Below are 22381 nucleotides of genomic sequence, written 5' to 3'. Positions count from 1 at the left end.
AGTAGCAAAAGGTTGGATCTAACGTAAATATCCACCAGTAGGGGACCAGTGGAATACGCTGGCGTGCATCCTTACAGTGGAGTACAGTGCTGGGCAGTGGTTAAAAAAGAGAGAGCGCTGTCTGTTTATTGCTAAGGAAGGATCTCCAAGATATTTCATTTAAAAAAAAGAAAGAAAAGCAAGGTTCTGAACAGTGTGTCCTGTACAGTTTGCTCCTTTAATGTAAAAAGAGGGGGATGGATGAAGTAGATTTTTGTGTTTGTCTGCATATACAGTCAAGAGGTGAGAAACACACATGACTTTAATTAGCATATTTACCTGTTTTTGTGGGAGTATGTAGTGGTAAGCATTTTGCTTGATTTATATGAAAAAATAACCTGCTTTTTCTTCCTCTGTTGGACTCCTTCGTTCCTCGCAAGGTGACTTTCTGCACTGATTCCGCCCCTCCCCCCAAAACACTAGCTGACACTCAGCATGCACTGTGCACAGGCGCTGTCGTCATGCCCCATGTGCCCTGGCTTGTTTTAGGAATGGGGACAGGGCTGGAGGGAGACTTACATGTGCAGTGTATTTTCTATTTGAACCATGTGTGACCGGTTTAAGACTGTCGTTCTTCTGATTAGTCCCTGCGCACGTGCTGCTGGCTGTGAGAAGGCGATGAGCGTGCGTGTGACATGTGCTCTAGGCTCGCCTCTGATTGTCTGGAGCCCCGCCAGGCAGGCAGGGCAGGACACTCTTGTTTTCCGGGCACACGGTCCGGTCCGCACCAGTGGTGGTTCCCAGTGTGAGGGCCCAGCAGGATGAGCCTGCAGCCCCAGCCCTCCGCCCTCTCAGGCTTCCCTGCTGCCACCAGCGCCTCCTCTTGCCGTCACCCGCCTTCTCGTCTCTGAGGAACGGGGCTGTTTCTGGCCAGGTTTTAGCTTTGAGGTTGACCCAGTGCATTCCAGGCGGCCACCCAAATCCTGGGTGCTTGTGCTTCCCTCGCCTCCGTGTCCAGATCTTCCTGGAGTTCTCTTCCTGCCCGCTTTTTGTCCCACCCCATCCAGCCAGGGCTCCTGGTAGAGCCCCTGCCTGCACACTGAGGCTGGGGGGGGGGGTCTCCCTCTGTGGTCCCTGAAGCTCCTGTTGGAACGGTTCTGTTTTCAGATCCAGCTTCCAGATTGTTCCTTCTCTTGCCCCGAGTGCTCACCCTGGTCCCCTGCCCCGCCTGCCCACCTGCCCGCTGCCTGCCCGGTGTGCTTCTCTCTCACTGTCACGTGCATGCACACGGCGTGACCGTTGCTGTTGTTACCAGCCGGATTTCCACGGTTCCCTCAGTCGCCGGTTACCTGTAACCCAGTCAGCAGGAGGAGAGCTGCCTCTCCCTCCGGTCACGGGCCATCTTGGAGCCCCCCAGTCCGGGTGTGGGTACGAGGCTGCCTCTCGGCCGCTGGGTGTGTTGCGACGACAACTGCTGCAGGCTGGCACAGGGAGGACCCAGGCCGGGCCCCTTACCCAGCGGGGCTAGGCCAAAGCGACAGGGGCGGAAAGGCGACTTGAGGCAGGACAGACCTTGACTCTAATTGGGGCCTGCACTGAGCCTCCTGGCACCTGCTGCTGGGACTGCTGCCAGCCACACAACAGCAGAGGACACAGTGACGTGCTCCTGTGTCCCCTGTGGAGGGGTCTGGAGCTGAGGAAAAGCCAGGCCTCTCTGTTTTCCTTCGAGGAGGGAGCTATCATTTGCTCTTTTGGCCAAAAAAGTGTTTGTCTTAATCATTAAAAGGTAAAAAACAAGGTTTCTTAGCCGTAGATGCAGAAAGCTTCTCTTCTTCTCTCCCCTTCCCATTTTGTAGGGAGCTGAAGCTTCAGCAGAGCCCTGATCTAGGAACATCTCGATGGCCCTGGGAGAAGAAAAGGCAGAGGCAGCTGCGGCCGCGAAGGCCCCGTGCCCTGGGGGGTGGAGCTGCCCGGATCAGGAGCTGGACCCCGCAGGGCCTGCGCGTGGGGAGCAGCCGCCCCACCTGCAAGCCGAGGGGGGCCTGCCTCCCCTGTCAGGGGTGCCCAGGGGCTTCCTGCCCCTGCCTGCCACGGTGGGACTGGCCCTGGCCCCTCGGGAGCCTGCCAGCCGCAGGCCAGCGGGGCCAGCAGGGAGCCGGCAGCGGGTGGGTCTAAGCCGGCTCTCAGTTCCCTGCTTCCCCCTGCCAGCCTGGGGACTGGAGATTGGCGCTCCGTGAGAAGCCAGGTAGGGGCTGAGGCAAGTGGGGCTGTAGTGTCACCTAAAGCTGTCCTGTGAGAGTACCTTCCAGCACTGTCTCAGCATCTGGCACGCTTTCCCAGCCCCCGTACGAGGTGGGGAAGTCGGGGAGCTTGGGTGTGATGATTTCTGTTTTACAGGTTCACATGGAGAGTTGGGCCTTGGGGCCAGCAGGGGGCTCTGTCCACAGCAGCTCCTGTTCCTCAGGAGTGTGACTGGTGACCTTTTGAGGACCAGGGAAGCTATGGCCCAGACCTGCTGTCCAGAGGGCGAGGCCGGGGAGCCCCGACAGGGGGAGCCACGTCCTGTTTCTGACTCGGTGACGTGTAGGCTTTACGGGGCCCCTGAGGAGACGTGCGAAAGGAGGGTCCGGGGCTGTGGGCTCCTGAGGGCTCTGAGACTGTATCTCCTCAGGACCCAGGGAACCTGGCGGTACCTTAGAGCCCCTGTGGTGAGCAGCACCATCTCTGGGCAAGGAGAATTTTGGGGGCCTCCCTGATTACAGGGCAGCCTCGCCTAATGGGAGTCACGTGGAGCAGGGAGTCCTGCCTGTGTCTGTGACCTCAGGCAAGTCACCGGATCTTTCAGGCCCTCAGTATAGTTGGGAAGATTATCTGATGGACCTGCCCCTCCCATCTCTACGTCCTGTTGCGTTCTGCTTGCCAAGGCCTTTCATGGGAACGGCTTTGATCTCTTCCACGGCACCGTGGCATTGAGTGCCACATGCTGCCCCCAGAGCCCCATCTTGTGAGGAGGTGCTGAGCTGACTGGGAGAAAACAGGCTAGGCCCACCTGCCTGGGGGCTAGGGGCGGTGCCGGGCTCGGGCACCTGAGTCAGATTCAGTGAGGCTGGCAGCACGTGAGCCAACACAGAAATGGGCTGTTTCCTGAGTGTGAGTCTGGTGCTGTTATAACTCTGCTGTTTGTTGAGCTCTCACCCTGTGCTTTTCACCCTTGAGCTCATTTAATCCACATGTCCTGAGGAAGCGGTCCTGTCACTACCCCCATTTTACAGGTGAGAGAAGTGAGGCTCAGAGTCGTACATCTGGAAGCTGGCAGCTAGGGGCTGGCCTCAGGTCTGTCTGGTTCCAAAGCCCATGCCCTTAACCTCTGTGCTGTCCTGCCCGCCTTGGGGGCAGCCTCTTCATCGAGCATGTTAAAAACTTGAAGGGAAGAGGCTGAGGTGAATGACTCATTTTGCCACGCGTCACCGCTGAGTGTGAGCTGAGCCAGGTGGGCTGCCTGACTGCCAGGTTTGGATGTGAGTCAGCGACAGAATGGTTGAGGTTCTGCCTGCCCAGGACACGCTTCTCAAAGGTTAGGCAGTGTGTTCCGGCTTCAGCACGACAGAGCTATTTGAGTTCTGCTCACTCACGAACTAGGCATCTGCGGAGGAAGAACTTTGGAAAGGACGGGGGTGTAGGATCAGCTCGGGGCAGGCAGTCTGCTCCCCAGAGCAGGCTGCGTCTCTAGTCACCAGCAGCACACTCTGCTGATTCTCGCACCAGGTAGCAGGCTCTTCCTTTCAAGACCTTTCCTCAGTATCATCTGGGTCCCCAGAGAAAAGTGCCAGCTTGTCATTGAGGAAGGAAATTTGGCGTGCTTATTTTCACCTTTTCCTTCCCTCCTGTCACTGCAGATGGAGGAGACTAGGCCTTCTGCCTCAGAGGAGCTACCTCAGACTCACACCATTCCCAGAACCGCCGCCCTTTGCTCAGGACATGATGCTGACACTGAAGATGACCCGTCCCCAGTGGAGTCGCCGCAGGCGCTAGACCACAGCCCACAGTCTCACGTCTCAGGGTTCCCGTTCCCGTCAAGGTGCAGGTCCGCGGTGAGCCCAGGTGCCACTGCGCCTCAGTCTTCCAGCTGCAGCGTCTGTGCCTCATCCCCGGGCAGCAGCCTCCAGGGTCACCAGGAAAAGGTGGAGCCTCAGAGTTGCTCTCTTGCCAAGGTCTCCTCCTCCCTGGAGCTGGCCGTCCCGCCGTCGGCCCCCTCGGTGGTGGGGCCGGGGCCTCGGCTCCAGTGGTCGCCCCAGCCAGTGTCCTCAGGGGGCGATGCTCCCGGGCTGGGCAGGAGGCGCCTCTCCTTCCAGGCCGAGTACTGGGCCTGCGTGCTGCCGGATTCCCTGCCTCCCTCCCCTGACCGCCACTCCCCGCTCTGGAGCCCGAATAAAGAGTATGAAGACCTGCTGGACTATACTTACCCCCTCAGGCCCGGGCCTCAGCTCCCAAAACACCTTGACAGCCGCGTGCTGGCTGAGCCCGTCCTGCAGGACTCAGGCATAGACCTGGATAGCTTCTCCGTCTCCCCAGCAAGCACCCTGAAGTCACCCACTAATGTCTCGCACAGTTGCCCACCAGCAGAGGCTGCTGCCCTGCCGTTCTCAGGGCCCAGAGAGCCGATCCTCAAGCGGTGGCCCTCTGGAGTACCCCAGAAGCAGGGCAGTGTGGGGTTGGCATCTTGTAGCCCCATTGCCTCTACCCCCAGAGCCCCAGGCAGTAGGGACACTCCTTGGGAGAGCAGAGAGCCAGCCCTGAGGGGCATGAAGCACTGGCCACCTGTGGGCAAGCACCTTGAGCTGGGCTCTCCCTACCTGAGAACACGGGACAGAGGGTGGCCCTCGCCCAGGCTGGAAAGGGAGAAGGGGGCCAGCCAGGGTATCGAGCGCTTCGCCTGCACGGAGTCTGGGTGGAAACCACAGGAGGAGGCGGAAAGTGAGGACGAGTATCTGGCCCTGCCCTCTCGGCTGACGCAGGTTTCTAGCTTGGTTTCGTATCTGGGTTGCATTCCCACCTTGGTGCCCCTGCCCACTGATGCTGCCGAAGGGCAGAGATCCCTGGATGTGTCAGACAGTGATGGGCCAGCTTCCCTCCCGTCAGACTCCAGCCAAAGCCAGCTTCCCTCTGGGGCTGCCCTCAGAGGGTCCCGAAGCCCTGAGGACCACAACCACTGTTTGCTGCGCTCCTTCGTCCGCGCAAGGGGCTCAGGAGGAGAGGGCAGTCTGCTGAGCAGCCAGGCCCTGGGGGTCTCCTCTGGACCACTGAGAACACGCGCCTGCTTGCCGGCGATGTTGGACCAGCGGGCATCCTCGGATCCAGATGCCGAAGGGCAGCCTCCCAGGAAAGGAGGAGAGCAGGGAAAAGAGTCGCTCGTGCAGTGTGTGAAGGTAAACTCAGCATTTCAGAGGAGTCTTCTTTCTTCTTCCCCCAGTCCACTAGCCTCATAATAAAACCTAGTGACACTGAGTACTTACGCACCAGGCACTGTATTGCACCTTCTCCTGTCTAACCCTCATGACTTTCTACTGGCGTTCTCATGTCACAGTTGGAGAAAAAGGCAGTGAGAGATGAGGTAACCTACCCATTCACAGTTAACAAGGGCTGGAGCCTGAGCTGCTAACCACTACCCAGGCTGCTCCCCGAGGCACTTGACCTTGAGGATTAACAGGTACTCTGCACAGGAAGGACCGGTGCTCAGATGCCTTCAGGAAATATGGGCTCAGTGAAAGTGCTTCTTGGCCGAAGGACTTCTCAGAGCTTCAGTTTGATAAAGGTGTAACTGCAGGGTTGGAGGTATCAGATCGCCGTTTCCTGGGCTTCTCGGTCACTGAACCTTCTCTTGTGGACCACCTAAGACCACCAGGAGATGGAGCTAATACTCCGAGGAATCGGGTTGTCAGCGTCAGGCAGATGTGAACTTTGGCTCCGTCTCTTAAGCTTTGCTCGTTTGTAGAATGGGGAGCTTTGCCTCTGTGGGACTGTCCTGTGGATTAAATTAAGTAATGCATGCCGAGGGCTTTACGTAGTCCCTGACACAAGGATGTTTGGAGTGTGGCTGTACACACACTCGGAGAGCCCACGGCCTGCCTTCCGGCTGAGCGCCCAGGTGCTGTGTCCACACGGCAGCAGGGCAGCCAGCCCGAGGGCTGTGTCCCCAGGAGCGACATCACAGAAATTTTCTAGCTCTCAAGGAGGGCTTTAACCTGCCCCCTGATGTTCCGTGGATGACTTCATTTGTACGGTGGAGCAGGTAGGACAGGTGTTAGCGTGTGCCCTCCTTTGTGATGAAAGACTGAGAGAGACCGTGGGGTGAAGTGCTTGGGTCACGGCCACCCCTGATGAGTGGGTGGCAGGAGTCTAGGGCCCCAGTTCCCTGGGCGGGTGGGAGCAGAACAGGGACAAGCAGTTTTAATTCAGTCGTTTTCAGGCATAGGATCAGGTAAGTCACAATCACAGTCACGTATTTTACGTCCACGTCTTCCCCAGGAGCAGTTCTAGAGTTGGCGGTAGTGCTGACCCAGGAACTGGTCTCTGTGCCAGGCAGGCCCCTTCTGGGCTGTCCCCGTCCCTGCCCTCACCTGAGCTCCTCTGTCCCTACCTGCGGGGCTGGACTTTCTCAGACTGAGGGGGCAACAGAACCAGGTGCGCTCTTCTTACTGCCCTGGCGGAGGTCTGGAGTCACGGGGTGGGGACAGGCATGGAGGAGAGAGGAGACAGCGCCTCAGTGGGGATTGCTCTCGAAAGGTGCAGTCTGTATCCTGGGATTCCCCCAGGTATTTTTAGCCTTTGAAAATGTAAACAGTGGTTCCATGGGTAACACCACGTGTTAATTTGTCTACACAGACATTTTGCTGTCAGCTGGAAGAGCTGATCCGCTGGCTGTATAATGTAGCAGACGCTGCTGACCACCTGACTGCATCCAGGTCCAGCCTTACAGGCCTCAAGTCTTCTCTGCAGCTTTACCGGGTAATGTGTGGTCCTGGCATCTGACTGTTCACTCACGAGAGTGGTGGCTAAATTACTTGATTAGAAAGTAGAAGTTCAAATAACTGACACTGTGTGTGTTGTGGTCCATTGACTTTCACCTGAAATCTAATCAGAGGTTCTTTTCAAATTCTTAGAGCTGAAAAACTGTAACATGTATGAGTTATTTCCCAGACCAAATAGAATTTGAAGAAAGTGCATTTTATTTATCCTCAATCAAAAATACTTCAGCGTTATTTGTGATGTGATTTCCCAAATATCTCAGGGATTGATAGGCATAGATCTGCACTCTTCGGAAGTCATGAGTCACACGTGGCTATTGAAATTAAGTAAAATTAAAGATCAGATTTTTCAGTTATCTGGCCACGTTCCCAGTGTTCAGTCATCACATCTGTCTGGTGGCTACCGTATTGATTGAACAGAGCATTCAGAGCCTTTCCAGCATCACAGAAAGCTCTTTTGGACAACACTGACTGGATTTAAGGATCTGAGCTGCAATTGTACTGACTCCAGAATATACACAAGGCATTTTGATGGTATTTAAACAAAAATAGGATCCAGTTTGCTTCTCAAGGTATTTTTTGGGGGTGGAGTTTGCCTCTTTTTAGATTTTGTTATTTTAAAAATTTCTTTGTGGGTTCCGGTTAACTTGACTTTAGAACAGGTGTATTTTGGGTGACAGTTTGTGCTGTTCTGGCGTAATTATCAGTAGGTCCCCCTGATTCTGAATTGGATGATAATCAGTTACCCTAAGTCTAAACATTAACTGTGACTGAAGTACCCACTGACTTCTGGCATGTCTGGTTGGCCAAGCCTTTCTCACCTCTTCTGAAGGAGCAGAGGTGGTATTTGTGGTCTGAACCTGATGCTAGTCTAGGAAGGGTTTTCTGGGACAGTTCTTTGAGTAGGAGAGCGTGTGATTTGCTTGTGCCTGAGCCAGGGCCGTACCACCCCACTCAGAGCTCCCACCACACCCAGGCAGGAGGGAGGGCCTTTGTTTTACAACTTGGAGCCTACTAAGGTTTAGGGGAGGGGGCTTGCCTGGGTGGGCCAGCTGCCCTACCCTAGTGGGAATGCTGTTTCCTGCTGTATGGAGAGAGACTGCCAGAGTTCCTTTCCCGGAGTACGCTTGAGGAAGGAGAGGAAGGCCGAGTGCAAGGGTCCTCTGTGTGGGACCCCCGGAGAGTATGTGCAGAGCTGGGCAGGGCCCACCCCCGGGAGGCCCAGGGGCAGCACCACTGTGAGGAGAGGACAGTGCCTGGAAATTGCCCTAGTTGGATCTACCTGGGTGGCCTTTCTGGAGTGCCCCAGCCCCGCTCCCGTCAGAGCAGGTGTCATGTAGAACAGCTCCATGCCCTCCGTTTTATCCCGCATTCTGTCCTCCTGCGCCTCCACTTCCAGGGTGGTCGTAAGCAACTATCTTGCTCTGTGGGTAGAGCTGAGGTCTGAGCTGGGAGTTACCCCTGCAGGTCAGCGAACCCTAGCCCACTTGTGTCATCCACACAGCTGTGTCACAGAGTGGGACCACACTGTCAATCCCTCCCTACACAGAATGGGGCTTGGCTCAGGCATATGTATGAGCTACCTTGACCTAATATAAGCACACGCGCTTGTGTTCATGTATTTTCACTCGTGACTCTGTCTTACATACTTTGTCTTAATAACACGGTGGGTTCCTGGCAGCATATAAACTGTAGAGAGTGCTAAAGAATAAAATAATAAGTATAGGTAATAGGGCAAAGGAAAACTGAAGACAGGAATACAGTAAATCCAAAAGTAAAATTGTAACTTCAAAATTAAACTGCCAGTTTCTGCACCCTGTACTGAAGGTGGTCATGGATTTGACTTTACGTCTTAGCAGCTAAAGGAAAAACCAGAAACGGCTACAAGGCTTGATACTGCGAGGGGAAAAGAAATCAGCTGCTTAGGAGACTGTCAGCTTCCCTGACGCCTTCCCATGTCCTGAGGTCCACAGAAAGCAGGACCTTGAGGGGAGGACGTGGGGCGAGGCAGCAGCTCCCTGTGGTCATGTGAAAGGCGTTGCCCTTGTGGCTCTTACTTACCAGGTCCGTGTTTTGAGACTCTCACAGGCCTGTGAGTTTAAAGAGAACCCTGTGAGGTGTGGCACAAGCAGGAAACCGTGACTCCAGGCTGTTCGTGAGCCAGGCTCTGCCAGGGAAAAGAAAGCTTTTCTTTTGTCAAACTGTAAACAGAAAAAAGGATTGACTCTGTGTTTGCCTTGGGCTCAGAGAAGGTGAAGTTAAACTGTTTACTTGGATTATGAAGACTGGGTGGGTTAAAAGGGGAATCCAGCTTCTGAACAAGGGATCATTTTTAATAACTTCTACGAAATGGTAGTAATGAAACTTTTTTTTTTTGATATGCTTTAAGCAATTTAAGAAAGATATAGATGAACACCAGTCCCTGACGGAGAGCGTCTTACAGAAAGGGGAGATTCTACTTCAGTGCCTGTTGGATAATACCCCAGGTGAGATGCTTGAGGTTTTGAATTAAGCCAGGGCTTAATACCTCTCAGTGTAAGTCCGGGACCCACACTGTCACTGGGAAGGAGCCTAGTGCCAGAGTCCCTCCCATCCGTACCCGTTGCCTTCGACTCCCACAGCCATCTGCCAGCCCATCGAAATATCACGGCCCCGCAAACACTTGATGAGGCAGTCACGGCCCTGCAGGTGCTAAGAAGTTAGGCACTGAGCCTGCAAGAACCGTGCTCTCTAGTTTCTGCTTTTATCTTTCCTTGGTGGTGTCCTGGATGGGAATGCTGGCTTTAGTCCTGTCCTTGGCTTTCGGCTAGGGTGCTCACAGCGGGGAGCCCCTAGGGTTCCCATCCTTTCGAAGTGCAGGCTGGACCCCTCTCAGATTATCTGTTTGGGGAGGGGTTTGTTCCAGGATCTGAGAGCAGTCAGTCTATTCTACAGGAAGAGACTGAAGGAAGAAGTGAACTGATGAGAGGGGATAAGTGGACAGCAGTGCACAAACTAAGCTCGAGCCCCTTTTGCAGGATGGGGTCCCAGGTTAGAAAGGTGTGAAAATCACAGACTTCGAGAGTACATCTCAGCGTGCAGGGGGCAGGGGTTTACGATTGGCCTTGACCTTGCCGGGGGCAGGTATGATAGGATGAGCTAGGAGAACGCTAGGTTAAAGCAGTGAACTGATGGGCCGGCCACCCCCCACCCCCCGCCCCCGCCAAGAGCAGCCGCTATTTTCCTGTAAGACTGAACCACCAAGTGTTGAAAGAGCCTGTCTATGTCTTGCCTCAGTTTTGGAGTGAAATGGGATTTACGCTGGAAGCAAACAGCATAAGCAGAAGTGGGCAGGACCCACTGGCTTGAGATGGGAAGAGGTGGCGCTTTCCTGACCAGAAGTGGTGGGTGGTGGGCGGTAGGGAGGTGGTGGAGACCGGAGTTTCTCAGCCTGAGCACCGCTGACGCTCTGGGCCATGCGATGCTTTGCTGTGAGGGGGCCGTCCTGTCGTTGCAGGGTGTTCAGCAGCGTCCCTGGCCTCTACCCATTAGACGCCAGCAGCACCTCCCCAGTTGTGACAACCCTGAACGTCTCCAGACATTGCCAAAAGTCCCCTGGGAAGAAAAAACCGAGATTGAAAACTGTGAATGGGCAGAGGGGTTTGGATGGGACGAGCAGCCACTGAAGGGTTTTCGGCAGGGCGTGGCTTATCCAGTGTGAATTATGTGAGCCCTTGGTGATCCCCTGCCTGCGGGAGGCCTCTGTCTTGGCTCTTCTGATGTTCTCTTGCACTAGGGTTTTTAGGGTTTTTTGGTTTTTATTGGGGCAGAAATTCAGTATGCCAGGCTCCTTTGCCACTTGTAATCACCAGTATTTTCTTGAATACTGTGTGCTGAAGCAGTTGACATACCAGTTTTTTCATTCCATCACAGCCCTGTGAGATGGATACTATTATTACTCTTATTTCACAGAGCTGTGCATCTGCCTTGGGCCACACAAGGAGTGGCAGCCTGGCTCCAGCCAGTGTGCTGACCCCCCGGCTCAGGCTCCTGCACCTCCAGACTCAGCAGCACAGAAGAGCTCAATACCAGGACACTTCCTGGAGGCCACATGTAACAGTGGGCTTCTTACAAGCTTCAGGTTCTTGGACCTTCATTTAAAAAGTGATTCAGTAATACTTCTCAGTGCTGAATCTGTAATAACAACCCACTTTGCCCTCCTCTCCAAAGGAGTCTAGAAGTATTTTACTGCCCAAATAAGAGGCTTTTAGGGAATTCCCTGGTGGTCCAGTGGTTAAGACTCGGCCCTTTCGTTGCTGTGGGCCTGGGTTTGATCCCTGATTGGGGAACTAAGATCCCACAAGCTGCAGAGCACAGCCAAAAAAAAAAAAGAGGCTTTTGGGTATTCTACGGTTTCAGAGTGACACCCTGCCCCTCCCGACCCTCTGCTTAGAATAGTCAGAAACTTGGCTGTTTTGTGAAAATCACAACTTTCCCTAGACATTCACAGGGTCTCTCCAGCTAGGTGCACAACTCTTCTTTCCAGAGCATGCTGTCAGAGACAGTGGAGCCTGAGCACGGACACCTCCCATCCCGTCCCCCGCCCCCGCCCCCCTCAAGCTTCTTCAGAGCCTGCCTTCTTCCTCAGCCACAAGTATAACTTTAGGGACAGGTCGTCAAATTAATTCCTTCAAAACCTGCCCATCTCAGCCTCCAGCCAAAGGCCTCCCCAATGGCTATCTGGCAGGTTTTCACAACATTTTGACCCAGTTACTTTGATGCATGAGTTGACGGTCCTGTCTCACACCCTAATTTCTTGTTATTACTGGATCAGATAACTAGAACCCATTGGCATCAAGCTGAACCAGGCCCCTGTATGCATGCATTCAATTAAAACATCAAAGTCTGAACTGAGAAAGATAATTTTGTTACTGTTCCCAGCTTTCCTTTTATTTGGAGCCAACCAAATGTTCTAACATTGTAAAATAAAAGTTCAAAAAATAAAGGTCCCCTGAATTCCATTGACCACTCACAGGAGGACTGGGCAAAGGTCTGGTGAGTGTGGGAGGGGAGAACCCAGCCCATTTGCCTTTCCAGGTGAGCTGTGCCGCGTGCCCTGGCTGCATTCCTCAGCCTGCCTTGCTGGCTCTCATAAAAGTTGTCAGGTCGGCACTTTGCCCCGATGATGCTGCACTGACGTGGCTTCCCCAGGGGCTGATCTCAACACAGCCAGCCCCTGTTCCTTCTTCCACCCCTCTGTCAGTATCCTTTGGAGATACGCAGCTTCCCCTTTCCCTTCCTCTGTTAGCAGATGTTGCAGCTGTGGCAGGAAACTAGGGAGAGTGTGAACACAGCTGATAAAGGCGCAGGAAGCAAAAGCAGCCTTTGTGTTTAACAAAGGAAGTAAAGTTTTTAAGAGAAAGAAACAAGCCTGCTGTGGGTGATGCACTCTGAACCTAGCCCATCCCTTCCTCAGATGAACACTTGACCTGTAGGGGATGGAATCTTGGCCTCACTAACCATCTTGTCTTAGCCTGCTTTCAGGTAATTTTCTTTTGAAGTCTGTTCATTTAGGACCCACAAAAAAGGGTTCACAAGCATTCCCATATTACATTACCAGATCACCCATATATGTGCTAAAGGACAGTCCCACAGCCAACAAGCTGATAGGACCTGGTAGCAGGACCCAGAGTCCTAATCTTGGCATGTTTTGGTTCATTTCAGACTTCTGCCCCACAGGATCTGGGTGTGTGCCCTGGGTCTTATCTCTAAAAGTCAGATAATTCCTGTCACCAGACACCTATGTCTCTGTGCCTTTTTGTGGATTACGTTAACTCCAAAGTGGAGCCAGTGAAATAATTCTCTCAGCTTTAATCAGAAGTTAACAGCATAGGTCCTACAGTGCAATACAGTCCCTGGAGAGTCACTGTCAAAAAAAAAAGTGGACATTGTGAAACGATTGCCATGTTCCTGTCTTGTATAAAGTGCTACACCCTTATATGTTCTTTTGAAAACACACTTGCATTGCCTCTTTGGCCTGACTGCTTTAAACCTCATTTGTTAGTGTTAAAGGACATCCTCGGGAGGATCTCCAGGCAGCCCAGCGAGCTGGAGAGCCATGCAGATCACCTGTATGACACTATCTTAGCCTCTCTGGACACCCTGGCTGGCTGCACCCTCATCCCCGAGAACACACCAATGGCACACAGGAACGCCAGTGTGAAGGGGATTAGCCTGGTAAGTAGAGCAACCCAAGAGAACATCTGTCCTTGTGCCCAATTAGGGTACAGAGCTCCTGCTGTAACAGTTGGCTGTTTCTTAGAAGCTTGTCGAGCTAAGAGCTGATGAAACAAATAAGAGGCTGGGAGAAGCCCCTGAAACTGAAAAAGGGAGATGCTGGGGGGGTGTCTTCCAGTGATGATGAAAGCTCGCTGTGGTGCTTCCCATTACTCAGTTTCAGCCCTGCACCTGCTGAGGACTAGGGTGCTCTAGCTTCCGGTGTCTATGCAGACCCGACACTGCCCCCACCCCCCACGAGAACAACTGCAAAATTTACCTGTACCCACTTTTTTATGTCTGCACATGTACACTTGTCCAGTACAAGCTGCCTCTGTTCTGCAGACTCTTCTCACCCAACGCATTTGGTGCCCCATCTCTAAGCAACTCTTAACAGCACCAAGTACCCACAGGATCCAGAATTGCTGACCCCTCTCCATACCTCCTTTTCCTGAAAAGGCTCCCTTCCAAAAAAGGCTAGGGGGATAAGATGGGAGTTCCATGCCTTGGAGACTTAACAGTACAACTTCGTATCTCTGGAAAAGTCAAGCAGGAGTCATAGGGAAGGGAGGCCAAGAGAACAGAGGGATCACTGCTGGCTGTGGGGTGGCCGCTGCCCAACATGATGATTCCACAACTGGAGCATACTTTCTCTGAAACTTCCTGTCCTACAGCCAAAATCTGGCATTTAACTCATAGATTTTCTGGGTGAGAATTCACTGTAGACAAAAAGAAGGTAAAGGATAAATCCAGGTATATCAAGAGCAGGGGAGTCCCTTTATTTGCCTCAAATCTGAGCAGTAGTCATTTTAATTCTAAAATGAATGCAGGTGACTGCCCTGTCATTTCTTCCTCTGCAGCATTCTGCCTGTAACAGATACTTCTCTTTCTTTTTCAGGCATCTTCTCAGGAAGAGATGTAATCTGTTAGCCCAAATCTGGCTATTGGGAAACTTTCAGAAGTCCTTGTTGAGAGCCATTCAGTACTGAAATCAAGGGGGAAACTTTCATGTACTAGCTTTAAAATGCCTTTCTCTTCCCTGAAGTAAGGGCTGTTGAGTTAACTATTTTTATTTAAAATGAATCCTTCCAAATTAAGGTTTTCCTTTGGTGCTTCTCTACAAAGAGCATGTAGCTTTGCAGTTGTTGATAAAATAATGCAAATAAGGCTTACAGGTCTTTCCTCTGTCCATTTAAAAAGAGGAGAGAGCGCTCCTAAACTAGTCCACCTGCTGAGATCATTTAAAGAAGGTATGAGAAAGCAGGTACCCGATACTTGGTATTCTCAGGCATACAAGAGGATCCAAGAGACTGGTGGACCAGGAACTTGGGTCTTTTCATAAAATGAAGCATAGGCTTATAAATCCCTCCTCTTTGAAGAGACTTTTAACTCTTCCAATTAATAGAAGGTTCTGAACAAATAGAACCTCTGTCAGTTATTTTGGGCTGCTGTTAGGATATCTTTTATCATCCTAAGTGCTCAGGGCTCCATCTGCCTGCCTAACATCTTAAAGGAGAATGTGTTAGGGACTTGGGGAACTGCCATTGAGCTTCAGCAGGACTACGGACTAATTATCCGCTTTAAGGGTACCTCCAGGAGGAGTCTTCCTCCATTCCTGCTCTCCCTTATAAGAGTAGTCCAGGGTCAGAGAAGGGCATGGATAGCATCACACAGCCTGGTTAACTACAGAAGCTAAGGCTGTCGATAGTGAGGGGAAAAAAGTAATTCTTCGTTGCTTTGGGAGTTGACATGTAAGTAAGTATCTTGTAGAGAAAGAAAAAAAAAAAATCTATGGATCAGCCATTTAAAGCCAATTCTATGGCTTTTTAAAGCAAAATGATCAGCTACTGCTGGTAACCACAGATTCTGCAAAAATAAAAAAGCACTTAAAAAAAAGTTTTATTGGGCTGTGAATGAACATAGAAGGAGGAAAGCACTTTCCCCGTTTACTTTTAGTGTTACCGTGGGCTAAGACTTGAGGAAAGGTTCTTCACACTTAAATATGTGAGATAAACACTTACAGATCTTTTTTTCAAACTGCAGATTCTCATTTGAGGAGGGTGCTTAAGAAAGGAAGATCTTTTAAGTTTATAAAGCAATGAACAAGTCATCTGAACCCAGAAGGTAACATTAGAAGTTATTCTCGTAGAGCAGACTTCTGATGTCCCCTCAGAATAAAACATTTAATACAAAATTAGCCTCTTTAAGAGAAGTTGTGGACTTTAGTTTTGGGGGCTGAGCCACATAATCTTAACACCATCTCGTCCACCTAGGTGTGAACTAAAATCCTATGAAAGTGACTTTTCTGCTTCAAAATTTCTCAGACTTTATGCTGGAAAATGAGCTATAAGTTCTAATATTTAAAGATTAACTATGAAGTAAAACTATATAATTCAATAGTAGCTATATAAAATGCAGTATTTCAAGTGCCTCTGTTACTCTGGTATGATTTGTCATAATGCTTAAGGGCATGATCAGAACTAAACTGTGTATTATGATTCTGCCATCTCTATTTTAATCTTGGTTCCACACATAGTGAGATTTTAAAAAGACAAAACACCTTCCTAGCAGATCATTATATATGTAAAGTATTTTAAAAGCCTAGAATTGGTTAAAAAGGCCTATCTAATGGCCTGTGTTCTTAAATTGATATATTTCACCTTCTCTCTGTGGCTATAAATTGGTACATGCCTTTCCAATGAGTGTGTTACAAGACAGCCCTTGGGAGTTAAACCATTTATTTACTAACATTTGATCGGCATGAAAATAAGTCTTACTAGTCAGCAAAAAAATTGAAGATGACAACCCTAGAGAAACTAACTGGCTGATGGTATTTTATAGCAGTTGAATGCTGAACATGCCATTCTACCATTCAACCTAATAATTATAATCAGCTTCAGCTGACAGGAATTTTCACAGAATATTTTATTTCGGAGTACCCTGTTTCCCAACAAAGTACTGCTTTTACCTAGAGATGATCTAAGATATTTTTGTTCACCTCCTTTGAAGTAAGGTGTGACTGAAGGGTGCCTACTCTGGACCTAGTTGTGAATGCCACTGAAGAGTATCAACACAGCTGTTAATGATGTCTTCGGCAGTGCTATAAGAAGTTTGTTTAAGACCTCCCTTACAACTCAAGCTGAAATTGTTTCTGACTAGGAAGACGCTGCCAGCAGCATTCCATGAGCAAATACAGCCAGGTTAGATTCAAGTGGCCTGGCTAGCCAGTGCACTGTGGTACATATTACCTTAAGGACAGCAGTGCCTTACAGTGACATATCATGTAGTTCCAAAATCCCAAGTTTACCTGTATTATAATTTCCTAGTAGTCCCCTTAAATTAGTAGAACTTAAGTCCACAGGGAAGTGGCAGTACTAGGAGCTGGATTGGCAGTTTCAAAACCTGGGTTCTTGTTGAAGCTCCATGGCTAAGCTCATCTGCAAATAGGAGACAGTGTCAATACAGGGCTGTTTTGAAGCTTAAATGGGAACATAAAGAAGGGCCGATGAAAAATATGCTGCAATGGCGACATACATGCCAAAGGAAATTTTGGTCCAAGGTCAAAGAACAGGAAGTTACTGCTCATACCAGAATGGCTATCATCATTCTGTAAGGATTCCCAGAGACTGTGACTGCTTAGGTTTAGAATGCTCTTCACTTATGTAAGCTAATTCATGGCAGCCACTTATACTATTTAAAATATGGCAAGCAATAATTCCCTTTACTGAGTTGAACGGATTATTAAAAGCCCATAGTAGCTTGAAATATTTGTGCCTGAAAATGGGGGTAGGAATGGGAATTTCTCCCCCCCAAACTGCATTTATTGGCAAATTTAAAATAGCCAAGTAGTGAAGCATGCTGAAATATCTGACAGTAAGCCCCAGTCTGGACTGCCATGGAGGAAAAAGAACACTAGAATTTTCCAAACTAAGTAAGTATGTAAATATGCTTACATCTCAAATTCATGTAATGTTTTTGCTAACTCACCAAGAATAAGCTGACAGTTTGAACAACTTGCTGTATAAAACTGAACTGCATCACACTTCTGACATTTGTATCATCTACTTTAAAACACAGTTTCTGAATTCTTTCCCCCTGTATACTGTATTGATAAGGCAAAAAAACAAACCTTCTGAAGCATTAAAAAAAAATCTTCACCCAAATAACTACTGGTAACTTGAGGAATTTTTCAGTTGCCTTATGTGAGGATGAATAGATCCAACAAGCACATCTATAATACAAAGTAAACTGTGATTTTATTGTGAAATTCTCATAGATGGAAAATTAAATTGAATATTTATTCTGTCCATTTCATTTTACAATAATCTTACCACTTATTTTTGTACCGTGTATTTCAATTGCCTGTTTAGTGAAAATAAAGAAACCTATAATTTTTGGCTTGTTTTAGCTTAAATTTTACCATTGAATTAAAGACCCCACCATGAAATGCGTTGCCAACAGCCACATCCCAAGCCCCCAAGTAAAGAATGTTTTGGCTGCTAGTTCAACCCCAAGGAAACAATCTTTCTTTGACTTCTATCACCTTAAAATGCCAGTGTTACTAGCAAAAGATTTTTGTTCCCCACAATAAAAACCAACCCTAGGATCTTTAAGGTCCTGGTTAACAAAATTTTCACGTGTGCAAAATTCGACTGAAATAAATATATTTCTCTCATTTATCATTCCCACCCAGCATTCCTGTTCTCAGCTAATTTTAAGAGATAATGATTTCTAAAATTAGGGCAAAGAGTAAATTTCTACTTCAATGCTTTAACTCTCCTCCAACCTACACAGCTGTGGAGGATAAGAGAGCTGACATCTGACTCCAAGCATGGAAGAAACAATATTAGCACACGTTAGTCTAATCATCTGCCACTTAGGAAAGGTGTGCTGCTTTCCACCTCTACCACAGAATTAAAATGCTGATCAATGAAGCCATTTCAAATGGTTTTAGAGAAGGATCAGAGATAACAGGCTAGATAGCATACATCTCCCTGAACCACTAAACTTGGTTAAATCCCTATGCAGCACGGAAGCCTCCCTAGGTCATTTATTAGTTATATTATCTGGAAAGCATATTGGATGCTGCTCTAAGATAGGTCTACAATGCCCTGGTTGCACACACAAATGGCTGTTTTGAGTATAATGCAAGGCTCTATTTCCCTTTAGCCATAAGAATTAAAACAATACTTATCACCATACATTTGATATTACTTCCAATAAGTACAATATTTATTAAACATATCTTCAGTTGTTTTGTTACATAGTGTGCAACAAATTACAATATTCTGCAGCCACAAATTATATGCAGAGTATGAAGAAACTATTAATCAGATAGTGTAATCTTTCCGTTTATAACTCTACGAGGAAGAACTAGCAAATCAGATCTTACATATAACATCTCACTAAACTTTATGCATGGAAAGTGACAGACACTGGTTGTGCTGTTTGATACAAAATGGCTGAACTTCATCTTCAGAAGACTAAACCTGACATCTAAACATGCCAATATAAACATCAAAACAAAATATATTCTAACCAACCACGGGAAACAGTCTGGTATCAGGAAAGCAACAAGGATTACACACATTATTTTATAAACCAGCACACAAAGGTTTAAAACAGTTCTGAAAATGAAGTTAGCTGTCTTGAGTCAAGGGAATAAAAAAAAAGTCAGTATTGACCATTTACAATCTCTGACCTTTGTGGAGACGGTAAGAATCTGTTGTAGTGCAGCTACATACAGTACAATTCAGGCAATTTTGTTTTTTTCACTTGGGTTCAGATTGCAAATTCATTGCTGTGAGAAAAGGATGGAGGCAAATTTTAGCAGCAACCTCCACCTGACTGCTTGACCGGAGTGCTCTGAATTTTAACATTGGACTTCTCTGCACCACCAGCTGTTGCTCCAGGACCCATTCGCTTTTTAATCTCAGCTGCCATTGTCATGAAAGACTGTTCTACATTCGTTGCATTCTTAGCACTGGTTTCCAAAAATGGAATTCCAAGGGAATCAGCAAATTCCTAAGAGAATATATAAGGCACAATTAATTGAAAAATCTTTTTCACTTAGTGCATTTCATCATCTGAAATGGGGATTGATGAAGGACTAAGTTTACTGAATCCAAGTAGACACTGCACAAATTATTACTGTCCAAGTATTCTGGCGCATGTATTTTTAAAAGCTAAGGCGGTTGCGGCCCTTGTGTGACTCCATACCCATATATAATTCAAATTCAGCACCTTCCAATTCAGTTTGAAAATCAAACTTTAAACATACCTTTGCTGTTGTGTAGTCTACTACTTTCTTTGTGGTCAGATCACATTTGTTCCCTACCAACAACTTGTTGACGTTTTCACTGGCATAACGGTCTATTTCCTGCAGCCACTGTTTAACATTATTGAAGGACTCCTAAAAAGATAGACATTTTAAAGAATAATATAGTTCTGGACACAACTGTTCTAATGAAGCAAGTGATAAACAGACGCATCTCTCCTGACCTAAGACGAGCTAGTGAGACAATCTAGCTACAAAAAAAGAACTCTTAATGCTGGGAAAGAAGTGAACTGACATATTAAAATGATACATACGTACATGAATAAGAAAACAGAATTTTAAGGCTTGAGGATGAAAATGCCTTATCTGAGAGGGAAATACAGCTCAGCATTAAACTACAGCTCAGGCAAATCGAATTGTTTTGGAGTATGCCATTTATATGCACTACAAAACCTGGTTTTTGAAACGTGACAAAATTTTGGTTTATGAATAAGCCTACTAAATGTGAACTACCAGAGTTGTCAAAAATCATTAAATAAACGGGTCCAAAGTAAAGATGCTTGTTTTTTCCATAGTCATATTTAAGGGAGGAAATTTTCCATTTTTAAATATTACAAGTCATTACTTGAGATTTTTAAAACTAGCAACATTTTTTTCCTCATGTTGCTATCACTCACCCAATACTCCTAATGGTGCTGAATCTAGTCTGTAATTCTAGCTGTCTCCTAATTAGCTATGATTTCATAGTTGAGGTGAGATTTAACATCTCCTACAAGCATTATATATTCTAATTTTCAAAGTTCATCTTTCATTCTTTTCTTTGATGGGCAAAATAAAAGGACCCTGAAATTTTCTAACTTTCTGATCAAAAGAACAATTATGGCCCTCAGATCACATTCTTCACACTACCTCCACATCCCCCTACCTTCTTTCAACAGCTCACCTTTAGCTACTCACTCTCCTCTTAAAATCTTCCTCAAAGCTCATCCTATTTCTGAACCACATACTCCACAGGCAGAAGCCTCTAATCTTACTTTTGGCAATTCCGACAGGTCTAATTACCAGGCAAATTCCTGTTAACACTTGGCACCAAAAACACAGTATAAGCCAAACAATCCCAGTCCCTACACACTCTTGACAAAATGATCAGTTATTTAGTTGATAATAAATAGAACCTGGGTCCCTTGAAAGCAAATGTAAAACCAATTACTAAATTTCCTATTTACTAAAGGAAAATATTAGGAAATTTTGGTTGACCCATTCATTAGGTGTTCAAATGATGTAGGGGAGAAAAATAACAATGTACCTGTCCTTAAAAGATAACATTGGTTTAAAACGTTTTTTATGTCATTCACTTCCTTAGGGGTGGACAAAGTTTTCTGCCATATAAATGATACTAATGGCTTATATGTAAAGTAAAATAGTCTGCTATTTATCAAATAGTAGCTTACTACTTTGTCAGTATAACACAATTTTTCCTGGAGCTTACCTGATCTGTAACATCATACACAACTATGATGCCATGGGCTCCTCTGTAATAACTGGAGGTGATTGTTCTAAATCTTTCTTGGCCTGCTGTGTCCCACTGTTATAAAACAATCAAGAAATCCAAACAATTCCATTAAAACAGAGTTGGGGAAAAGGAGGGAGGAGGGAGAACAGTTTAGTTTACATAGTTGTGGATTACCAGGATTTGATATAGAAACATTAGCTCTCTGTGCTCACACTACTAAATTGCAGGGTAACTGCCAAATACCCGAAGGTTCAGAAAAGAAGGTAGTATCTAATTTAGCTTGCAGTAATGCTACCAATACTATAATTATAAGCTCTTTGAGATCAGAAACTGTCATACTTTTCATATTCTCTACAGCCTTTAGCATTGTGCCAGGCTAGTATGAATGCAAAGACAGGCTGACTTGGTTTTAGGAAAGCTACTGGTCTACTAACACCCCTGTAACACAGTACAACTCTCACACATAAGACAGAATTACTTGCTAGCACAATTTATCATCATGGAAAGCGCTGACAGGACCTAATGCAGATAACCACCCGTCAAGACAGCACTTTAGCCATCTCTGGAACAATTATTTTAATCCCAGGGAAAACAATGTAGGTAACATGATTCCAAATACTTTTATAAAATTCATTTTAAGAGCACTTTACCACACTTCATTCAGGCTCCAACACTGGAAACAAATAACATTGCTACATTAAAGTTCTGGGTTAAAAAAAAACTATTAAAAATACCAAGGGACTCCCTGGTGGCACAGTGGTTAAGAATCCACCTGCCAATGCAGGGGACACAGATTCGAGTCCTGGTCCAGGAAGATCCCATATGCCACAGAGCAACTAAGCCTGTGCGCCACAACTACTGAGCCCGTGTGCCACAACTACTGAGCCCGTGCACCTAGAGCCCGTGCTCCGCAGTAAGAGAAGCCACCGCACCTCAACGAAGAGTAGCCTCCGCTCGCAACAACTAGAGAGAGCCCGCGCGCAGCAATGAAGACCCAATGCAGCCAAAAAAAAAAAAAAATCAAGAAACAGATTTTTAAAGCCACAATTTTAACCAGGGCAATGAGAATTTTGTTTAAATTGCTCCTAGACAATGTCCTTTTCTTAAAAAAAATTGTTTAGAAAAGATACCTGCCCCACTAAAAAATACCGGTAAAAGATAACATCTTGATTGATGGGGAAATAACAGAATGAGTTACTTAATGATTACCATTAAGGAAACAAAAACAAAAAGTGGACTTAAAGCCTAAGACGAGTGGAGATTAAGATGCAACAGCCTTTAGTGGGAAGGAATTGTAAAGTTTTGGAATATATCTGTGAACTTGACATTGAT

The 22381-nt window shown here is 47.4% G+C and overlaps 2 protein-coding genes across 3 annotated transcripts in view; one reads left to right on the top strand and one right to left on the bottom strand.

The window, feature by feature from the left end:
* The window catches only part of CEP68 (centrosomal protein 68), a 24510-nt gene extending 6856 nt beyond the window's left edge, over positions 1-17654 (top strand). For both annotated transcript variants that reach the window (XM_060309773.1, XM_060309772.1), the window contains 5 exons: positions 3876-5405; positions 6862-6984; positions 9394-9490; positions 13048-13220; positions 14158-17654. In XM_060309773.1, the coding sequence (XP_060165756.1) occupies positions 3876-5405; positions 6862-6984; positions 9394-9490; positions 13048-13220; positions 14158-14181 (1947 nt within the window). In that variant the 3' untranslated portion in view covers positions 14182-17654. The remainder of the gene's footprint in view (positions 1-3875; positions 5406-6861; positions 6985-9393; positions 9491-13047; positions 13221-14157) is intronic.
* Positions 17499-22381, bottom strand: part of RAB1A (RAB1A, member RAS oncogene family) — a 27221-nt gene continuing 22338 nt past the window's right edge. The window contains exons 4-6 of the mRNA XM_030877395.3: positions 21026-21121; positions 19540-19671; positions 17499-19283 (exon numbers count right to left, since the gene is read on the bottom strand). Coding sequence (XP_030733255.1) covers positions 19086-19283; positions 19540-19671; positions 21026-21121 — 426 coding nt within the window. The 3' untranslated portion in view covers positions 17499-19085. The remainder of the gene's footprint in view (positions 19284-19539; positions 19672-21025; positions 21122-22381) is intronic.

The sequence above is a fragment of the Globicephala melas genome, chromosome 12 (genome assembly GCF_963455315.2).
Source record: "Globicephala melas chromosome 12, mGloMel1.2, whole genome shotgun sequence".
Classification (NCBI taxonomy): Eukaryota; Metazoa; Chordata; class Mammalia; order Artiodactyla; family Delphinidae; genus Globicephala; species Globicephala melas.
This window is presented reverse-complemented; position numbering and strand designations above follow the sequence as displayed.